Below are 10,149 nucleotides of genomic sequence, written 5' to 3' on the forward strand. Positions count from 1 at the left end.
CAGAGGAGCATGGTACAAATTGCTCCCCAGGAAGTACTACTGAGTGCACGCAGGACAATGAGGGATTGTATACAGCATACTGCAACGCACGTCAGAATCAGTAAAGATAATCGGGACATCGCTGAAGACACCACTCAGTGAGAAAGGTCCATGAAGAGCTGCAATAGATGGCAAAATTGTCAGTGAAAAGGGAGCCGAGGATGCCCAGTGGGAGACAGGCCATTATAGGATTAATGGCGATAGCAACGACGACGACACTCAGGATGGAACCCTGAGGCACACTGTTTTCCTGGATAAAGGTGTCCAACCAGACAGAATCCACACATGCCATGAAAACTTGGTCTTTTAAAAATTTCTAAAGGAAACTGAGCATGCAGCCACAGAAGCCCATGTGTAGAGAGTACAGAGGATACAAGTCCTCCAGCAGGTGTCGTAGGCTTTCTTCGAATCAAAAAACTCGGCCACAATCTGGGATTTCTGCAGAAAACCGTGCACTGGTTAGTGAATTGTGAGACTCGAGCCACCAGCTGGACATGAATCATGTGTTCTATCCCTTGCAAACACACCTGGTAAGAGAAATGGGGTGGTAGCTAGAAGGAAGGTGTTTGTCCTTACTGGGTTTAGGTATAGGTACGACAGTGGCTTCACACCAGCATCTGGTTAATGTGCCCCTTGCCAAGACACAGTTGTACGTGTGAAGCAGAAAGTGCTTGCCCGCAAGAGAAAGGTGCTGCAACTTCTGAGTGTTAACACTGTCTGGCCCTGAGGCAGAGGATTGGGATGAAGCGAGAGCATGATCTAGTTCCCTCATAATAATGGCGGCATTGTAGCACTGACTATTCTGGGAAGAGAAGGGATCGCTCGAGCCACCTCCGCTTGTTTATGATGGAGAAAGGCAGGGTGATAGTGGGAGGAGCTCACACTCTCCACAAAATGGCAGTCCAAAGTTTTGGAAGTAGGAATAGGGTCCATGATGACATCATCTGCTACTGTCAGGCCAGAAATTGGGGAATGGACCTTGGTCCCAGAGAGCCGTTGGAAGTTGGCCCACATGACGGAAGAGGGAGTGGAATTGTTAAAACAACTAGTAAATGAAATCCAGTTAGCTTTTTTTTTAATCCCAAAGAACGCAATGATACTGTGCACGCAACCGTTCATAATGAATGCAGTCTGCCATTGTAGGATGATGATTAAAATTGTGGAGAGCATGTCTCCGCGTGTGGATGGTGTCGCAGCATGCCTCAGTCCACCAAAGGACTGGGTCACAGCACGGTACAGAGGAAGTTTGAGGAATGGAACATTCTGTGGCAGTAACGATAACATTGTTAAGATATTCTAACTGGTCACTGCAACTGGGAGAATGCTGTTCATCAAAGGTCGCCAGGGACTAGTAAAGCTTCCAGTTGGCATTATAAAGCTGCCATTTGGGTGTGCACATAGGTGGGGGACAAGTCAGCAATTGGATGGCACATAGGAAATGGTCACCTGAATACACGTCAGAGAGAATGGACCACTTGTGATGATGGGCAAGCTGGGCAGTGCACACGGAGAGGCCCAAATGGGAACAGGTGTGTGTGGAGTCTGAAAGGAACGTGGGTGCTCCCACGTTAAGGAAGATGAGGTTAAGGTGACTGAGAAGGTCATCCAAGAGTGCACCTCTCTGACAGGTCCTGGGTGAGCCCCAAGGGGAATGGAACACATTAAAGTCACCAAGCAGCAGAAATGTATGTGGGAATTGCCCAAAAGCTGGAGGAAGTCTGTCCTGGTTACACCGAATGACAGAGGGATGTAAATGGTACAAAGGGAAAAGGTCAAGTGAGGAAGAAAAATGTGGACTGCAGCAGATTGGAGCCAGGAAGTAGGGTTGACTATCAGCATCATCCCAGATGAGCAGCACAACTCTCCCATGAGATGGAATGCCGTCCTGGGAGGGGGGCAGGTCAAAGTAGACCAGGAAGAAATGCGAGAACTAAGAGTCGTGAGGTTGCAGTTTTATTTCCTGGAGGCGGAGTACAAGTGGATGCTGCTATTCCAAGAGAAGCCACAAGTCCTCTTTGTCAGATTGAAGGCCGCAAACATTCTACTGGAGGAGAGTCACTTGACCCATATAGGGAAACTTTTTGCATCCTGTTCTGTAGGTAAGACTTAAACCACTCACTCATATGCTATTCCATTTATACCACAGAACTGTAATTTCTGCAACATTATGTCATGATTCACACAATCAAATAATTTGGACAAGTCACAGAAAATTCAGAAATACAGAAGCGTCTGATCCCGCCCGTCTGCCTTGACCCATGACGTCATAAATACGGCGGAAACGTCCATAAATCACGATTCCAATAGGGCACATATAAAGTCGTTACGTACACATAAGAGGACAAAAATACATCGAAAAACAAACATACACACTTTCAAAAAAAGCCTAATGACACTAACAGGACGAGTGCAGGAAATGGGGTGTTTTTGGGTGGGGGCAAACTAAATATAAACAAATATATTAAAAACAAAGATTCCAAGACTTACCAAGCGGGAAAGCGCCGGCAGACAGGCACATGAACAAAACACACAAACACACACACAGAATTATGAGCTTTCGCAACTGGCAGTTGCTTCGTCAGGAAAGAGGGAAGGAGAGGGAAAAATGAAAGGATGTGGGTTTTAAGGGAGAGGGTAAGGAGTCATTCCAATCCCGGGAGCGGAAAGACTTCCCTTAGGGGAAAAAAAGGACAGGTGTACACTCGCGCGCACACACACACACACACACACACACACACACACACACACACACACACACACACACACACACATATCCATGCCAATTTTATTTAAATATAAACAAATTTAGACACCCACTCCCCATACAAAACCACACAAAACTACGAAAAAAACGACATCACAAAACTCCCCAAATACCACTAAACACAATATCATCTGCAATCGGACACTTCCCTTGACCTATACAGCTCAACAGCAGCTTCCGATACCATAAATTATGATCAAACACTTCCCTTGGCCTATATAGCTCAAAAACATCTCCCGATACCTATACCAACACACACAGCCACACATTGGGATCGAACACTTCCCTTGACCTGTGCAGTGTTAATTTTATCCGTCATATCCATTCCTGAACAAAAACAACAACCTTTACACAAAATCGTTAACTCACTGAAACGAATTCCATGACAAACACAGCCGAAACTAACAATTCTTGATAATGAGCATAAGCAAACTGAGCCCATTACACCACACAAACGAAAACCCTGAATATACCACCACAGAGCACAACAAACCACAACACGACGACATCTACAAACACGCCACCCACAAACCAAACTCCGTGCCGTCATGGCGTCACAGCCGACGCATGGGATTGGACGCTTCTGTCGACCCGAAAATTCCTATTGGTGACATTTTACTATTTAAAGACTATTAAATGTACAGTGAAATTGTATATTGCTGTCTCAGTGGAACAACATTTTTGAAATCCGAACTGTGATTTACTAAGTATCCCATTAATGTTGAGATGGCTAACCATTCTTGAGTACATTACTTTCCCAAAGATTTTTGAAAATGCTGTAAGCAAGGATACTGGCCAATAATTATTAACATCTGTGGTGTCCCCCTTTTTGTAGAGCAGCCTGACAATGGATTTGAGTTTCTTGTCTACTGGGACAAATACACCACCTCCATTTCCCATTTGCCTATCCTTTCAATACATACTTAAATCTTCCTCAAAAATCTCACTGCTATTAATTTCAGGCTTCAATCAGCTTTCTGTACTTAATATTATGGGAGCTTCACTGATTTTCATGAGCGTTTCAAAGTAACACTTTGTTGAAAATGCTTGAGCAGTTTTGCATTAGGATTTTAATACTCTCGCCTGTGTGTTTCGACTGACCTGAATTGTCCTCACAGTGTCACATTCAGTGACTAATTCTCCAAACCAAACTGTTACCTTTTAATGTAAATCAGACCTTAGGGCATGCTAGAGATTACTATGTCATTGCAATTAATATTTCATACTCATTGGCTTTTCCATCTCACAACCAAACTATTGTAATGATCAGTCTGTCCTCACAATCTACAGTCCAAAAAATAATATGGTCGAAATAAATAATGTTATGGTTTTGTTCTAGATCTGAGGACATGTTACATCAGATGCCAAACTACATCATAAGTCAATGTCTGGCATAAACAGGTTCAACTGAGCCAATAAGTCTTTTACGCTCCATATTTAACATACACCAGATTTTGATGAATGTAACAATATTACAGAAGGAAAGTTACTACTGCTGTATGGTGAGTAGCAACTTTCCTTCTCTAATATTGTTACATTCCCTCCTGGATTTTCCATTGTTGGATTTTGATGAATGGTACACATCCGCCATTTAAATGCTGTCACGGGTCAAAGCAGGGGAGTGGTATTGGCAGATTCAATATTTCTCACAAAATTAAGTGGGCCATTAGGATGGAGAAATTATTCCCTATAACAGAGTCCTGCAGTATTGCTAAAGACTGTATTGTAAGAAGCTGCTTGTCACCACAGAAACTGAGCATAGGTACTTAGATGCTAATATAACGGAGGATTGAAAACGAGATGCATCTCCTTACAGAATGCCAAGTCGAGAGTAGCCCTGCGGAGACAGCAGGCTGCACCTTCCATATTCAGTGGATCCTCAACACCTTTGGTTTGTTCTTCAAACTGAGGATCTACCCTTAATGTGGGGAGTGAACTATCTTTTCTGTGATGAAGTCACCTTCTGCCTACCATGGACTAGGAACTACAGCATACACTCTACCACAAAGTGGCTGAACAAAGGACACAAATTCATCAGTTGCTCCAACAATGCTATAGCACACAGGTTTGTTTGATCTTTGCAGTTAGTAATAACTCACAAAATAAGTCTCAAGTTCTCTCATTCCTGACATTTCAGTAATAGGGAGCCAAAATCACAAGAAATGATTTACAGGCTGTACTGGTAATCTACATTTTTTTTTTTTTTTACCAGTGTGAGGTATACAACTGAGGATAATTGTCATTCTAATTGCATAAGGAATGTCATAAAATGATTGCCTGAATGCATTCTGCAGTTAGTCTCTTTCTTGAGGTCCCCATGACAAATGTGTGTATATTCTTCACTTAATACTGGCTCTTAAAACTCTGTATCTAGGCCTTCATAAAATAACTGGCATTTATCTTCGAGAGTAAGCCAGTTCAGATTTTTCAGCATTTCTACGATGCTCTCATGAGCCAAACAAACCTGTTATCTCGTCCAACCCTTCTATGTATATGATCAATAAACCCTGTTTGTTCTGCTAATGTTATGTATTGGACACCCCCTGAAATCATGGTTGCAGTGACAGGCTGATTGTTAGCAAAGTCCAAAGTGTGTGTCAGATTGGATGGTGACAATGTGGTTGAGTTGTAAAGCAAATGAATGATAAAGCAGAAAATCTGGTTGTGGTCACAAAATGACCAGTAGGAACTCACAAGTGATTTACAAGCAAGCTTCATTTTATAATGACTCCATGTTCCCAGTATGTCACTAAATCCTGCCACCTGCTCGACCTTCGAGTGGTACTATGAAACCATTATATTTAGTATGCCTGCAAACTTAAACTCAAATATCTGTACAAGTTAAATGATCCCACCTGCATCTCACTGATGTTTTAGTCATAGGATGCTACTTTTCAGCATTTTGTGAAGGGGATATTTTACGTGCCTAAATATTTAAAGCAAGTTGCCAGTGTCTACACTACATTTAAATCTTGTCATGATCAGGCAGAAAATTTGTGCAGCTATTCCAGATAGTACTTCACTGCACATAACTGCATTACCTACAAAACTGTGTTACTATTGGCAGGTGATTGCAAAGGCAGAGAGTAGGTAATTGGCCACTGAGATGATAATTGCAAACCAAAATATAAATAATAACAAGCAAGCCGGTATGGAAAAACATAACTAGCTCTGTTTCTCACCACACTGCAAACGTCAACTCATTCGCTCATTTAATTACATATACAAAGCTCAGGTCTTGGGCTACTATGAAGCAAGCACAATAAATATTAAACTTTTTTCCAATTATGCTTGGGCATTTGTCACAATCTTTTGTTTAAAGACACATTTGCGGCTATTTGACAGCAATAAGGACTTGCCTTTACGTTCCTGGCAGAAGACTGGATGTACAGTGCCTCGGGAAATGGAAGCAAGAACGGTGCTGGCAGATTTTCGAGCAACTGCCTGTCGATCAACAATACGTGCTTACCGGTAACTGCTTCACATACGTTGTCTGTTGACGGTGCATAGTGAATATACCACTGCCGCACATTTACTCTTACTTTCAAACATTCTGCGGGTTTCCTTGACGAGAATGACGCCGCAGATACTTTGTAGATACCACTTTTAAGTTCTTGAATAAGTCTGGACAATGTCCTCTTACTTTTGAAGCGCGTTGAATCCGGGGCAAAAAGAACATACTTTGTGTCAATTTGTAGCAAAGGGTTTCTTCCACCAAATTTGTCAGTTAATCTTAGTTCCAAATCTAGCAACTTTACTTTCGAAGAGAGATTGAAGTGCCGGAAATCGAAGGGTGGATAAGGAAGAACGTCGCTAATGACAACCACTTTGAGATTTGGAAAAAGATGTAGAAATGATTCAACAGTTCCAACAACATCGTTGTCAAAATTTTCGAATCTTCGTATTACTAAAGTGACAATACTATCGTCTGAAAATATATTGGTAGACTTTGGAGGAAGATCAGTTTTTTGATTAAAATCATAAAGTCCTCTGTCAAGCGTTGATAATAATTTCCATATACAAAATAGCACTATTACGTTCAAGATCACTACAAAAAAAGTCACAATTCTAGCTAATTTCATTCGCATAATCCCGTCGCTTGAGGGGGCATATAAAACTTTGTTGACTACATCTTACTTCAGCGTACTGTCATACCACCAAAGACTATCACATACAATACCATTCTGGATAACAAATGACAAATGCAAATTACGAGGTACCTCATCCTTTTCGAGTAACGAATTCAGAAGAAAATTTGAATTTCTAAAGAACGAGGCGCATCTGTTACGTACACTTTGTAAGACAAAAGTAGGAAGAAAGGGTTTGCTTGTATCCATTATCACAGTTGACATGGACACCAGGAAAACATGCAGAGGTTAGCCAAATTCTGCCAGGAGTTTCGTTTTAGAAAAGTACTTTATAGAAAAATCAGGTGACAGAGCTGCTACTTGTTATTAAATTGCATACGAGATTGTAAGACACATTGTGTGTAGGGTTCAGTAAAAGCAAAATCATGTCATAGTTTGGTGTAACTGATGGGAAGTACAAGCAAACTTTGTCTATTGGAGTAACTTTTTGGTTTATTTTGTATCAGTAATCGAAGTTAGGTTCACGATGACATGTTAAAAAGTAAATGGCGTTAGTCTTCTAAGAATATTTAACGACATCCATAAATGCCAAATCGTGAAATTGGACGTCTACTAGCGGCAATGGCGTCAAAGATAATGAACACCGAGAAGTAACTACGCAAAAGAGTTAAGTTTTAAACCAAGCTTCGCAGTAGATCCATAAATACGTCGAAAATTACACACATTTTATTGTGGAAAGAACAATTTGTGAATCCCTCAACAACAATTGTGGCAGAATCTTGTAGGAAGACCTTAGAAAACCCGAAGAAATTGTAGTCTTATGTAAAGACTAAGTGGCACGCAAGTTAAAGTTAAGCGTCTAGAATCTCGTTTATAACGTAGAAACCAGGATTGAGGCTAGCAAAGTAAAATCAGAAATGCATTTCAGATGTTATCTTTCAAAGTTCAGGACTGAGCCACATATTAATCGTCACACCTCTGCAAACGCGATTGGTATAAATGTTTGCCAGTGGTGTTCCGAAATAACTGAAATTGCTAAAATTGAGGGAAAAGGCTCAGAACTCAATGGAATACCAGTCAGATTCAGTAAAAAATTTGGACCTGAGTTAGAACTTCTTTTAACTGTAATGTATCATAGATTTCTTGAACAAAAATGTGTGGCTAGTGATTGCAAGAAGGCCAACGGCCTTGCTGCAGTGGTAACACCGGTTCCTGTCAGATCACTGAAGTGCTGTCGGGCTGGGGCTAGCACTTGGATGGGTGACCATCCGGTCTGTAGAGCAGTCTTGGCAGGTGGGCTGCACTCCGGCCTTGTGAGACAAATTAATGAGCTACTTGATTGAGTTTCCTGTCTCGGAAACTGAGATACAGCCATGAAAGCAGTGTGCTGACCACATGACCCCCACCATATCTGCATCCAGTGATGCCTGTGGGCTGAGGATGACACGGCAGCTGGTTGGTACCGTTGGGCATTCCAAAGCCTGTCCAGACGGAGTTTGGTTTAGTTTTAGTGGTTGGAAGAAAGCACAGGTCACACCCATCTACAGAAGAGTAGCTAAGTGATACAGAAAATTACACTCCAGTGTATTTGACGTTTATACCGCAAAATACTATAACATACTCTAAGCTCAAACATTATGAAGTACCTTGAACAGAAATACTTCTGCAATATTCTGAAAACTTAGGTAAAGCAAAACTCAATGTTGCTTTACTCGGATGATATTCTGTAAGGCCATGGATAATGGCAGTCAAGTAGATGCTGTTTTTCTTGACCTCTGAAAATAATGTGACTTGTTATCACACAAGTGCTTATTAAATGAAAGTAAAATCATAAGCAATATCAAATTAAATTTGATAGTCAATTTAGGATTTCTTGTTAGGAATGATGCAACATGTTATCTTGTATCGAAGAGTAACTGGTATGCTGAGGCTCTTGCTGTACTTTTTTTCTCCACAAATGATCAGTTATCTCCAATGAAGTTTATACCTGAAACAATCTGTACAACTTTCCATCCAGTGCTTGTTAAGACTTCAAAGGGGTGCAGAGATTGGCATCTCACTTTAAATAGTTAGAAAGCTAAAATTGTGCACCATACATAATGCAAATATCAATACAGTACATATCAACTCATACAAATACACGTGTGTTACTAGTTGTGGGGCTATGAAATGGAACAATTTCATTGTGTCAGTTGTAGATAAGGTAAATGGCAGACTTCAGTTCAATTGTAGGATACTGAAAAAATACAATCAGTCTATAAATAAGGTGACTTACAAAACACTTGTGCACCACATGTGGAGTTTTGCTCATGGGGCTGGGACTCCTTCAAAATAAGACAGAGAATATTAAACATAGTCATATAAAAATGGGTGACATGAATGCTCACAGGTATGTTTGTCTCACAGAAGAACATCATGGAAATGCTGAAAAACCTAAACTGGCAGCCACTTAAAGATAAATGTCATGTATCCTGTGGCAGCTGTCATATATTCTTTGGAGTGCCTTATTAGGTGGTGATTTTGAAATGCATTAAAGCCTTCTACACATTGCTGTCATAGGGACCACTATAAAAAGATTAACTACATCATGCACGGAGACATTTAACCAGCCATTATTCTATACTTCATATGTTAAAGTGAGGAGAAAAAACCTTTATATGTGGTACTATGGGAAGTTCTATCATCTATGCATTTCACAGTGATCTGATGTGTATGGTTGTAGATGTAGAACTGGACGTCAGAGTGCTGTAACATTTCCACACAAACACAAACATATCAGGAATCCTTTTATGGAGGTAAAGGAACTGATAAGAAAGTACCCATTTAGTATGTGGTTGAAGTTAATTTTACACATTAGTGGGTAAGTGGTTAAACCTTTTTATAACAGTATGCTGCACTGCTTTCGGGCTACATTAAAGCTAGGCAAAATATGGTGTATTTCATTCACAGCCTACCTTTATATTTTCAAACAGTATTGACAGTGGACAGCAAATGTCATAATGTAGTAAGTTTACTGTGAAAGTATCAGTCTGCTCACAAAGGTTTCTAGAGTGAATACCACAAGTGACCTATACTAAACATGTCTGTGTGACAAATTCTGTCTTCCTAATTGGAAGACTCCTCCAGGTTACATTACTACGGGTCATAATTGAGAGAAAATAGGAACTCACTCCCTCCCTCCCTACCTCCCTCCCCCCCACTCTCCAGCTACACTTGCCAACTGAATACATTGTGCTGGGACTGCATTTCAACAGATGG

The 10,149-nt window shown here is 40.8% G+C and overlaps 1 protein-coding gene across 1 annotated transcript in view; it reads right to left on the reverse strand.

The window, feature by feature from the left end:
• The window catches only part of LOC126271982 (ribitol 5-phosphate transferase FKRP), a 73,888-nt gene extending 66,879 nt beyond the window's left edge, over window positions 1-7,009 (reverse strand). Inside the window, exon 1 of the mRNA XM_049974447.1 lies at window positions 6,163-7,009. Within this exon, the coding sequence (XP_049830404.1) occupies window positions 6,163-6,891 (729 nt within the window). The 5' untranslated portion in view covers window positions 6,892-7,009. The remainder of the gene's footprint in view (window positions 1-6,162) is intronic.
• Between the last annotated feature and the right edge of the window lie 3,140 nt (window positions 7,010-10,149).

Source organism: Schistocerca gregaria, chromosome 5, assembly GCF_023897955.1.
Source record: "Schistocerca gregaria isolate iqSchGreg1 chromosome 5, iqSchGreg1.2, whole genome shotgun sequence".
NCBI lineage: Eukaryota > Metazoa > Arthropoda > Insecta > Orthoptera > Acrididae > Schistocerca > Schistocerca gregaria.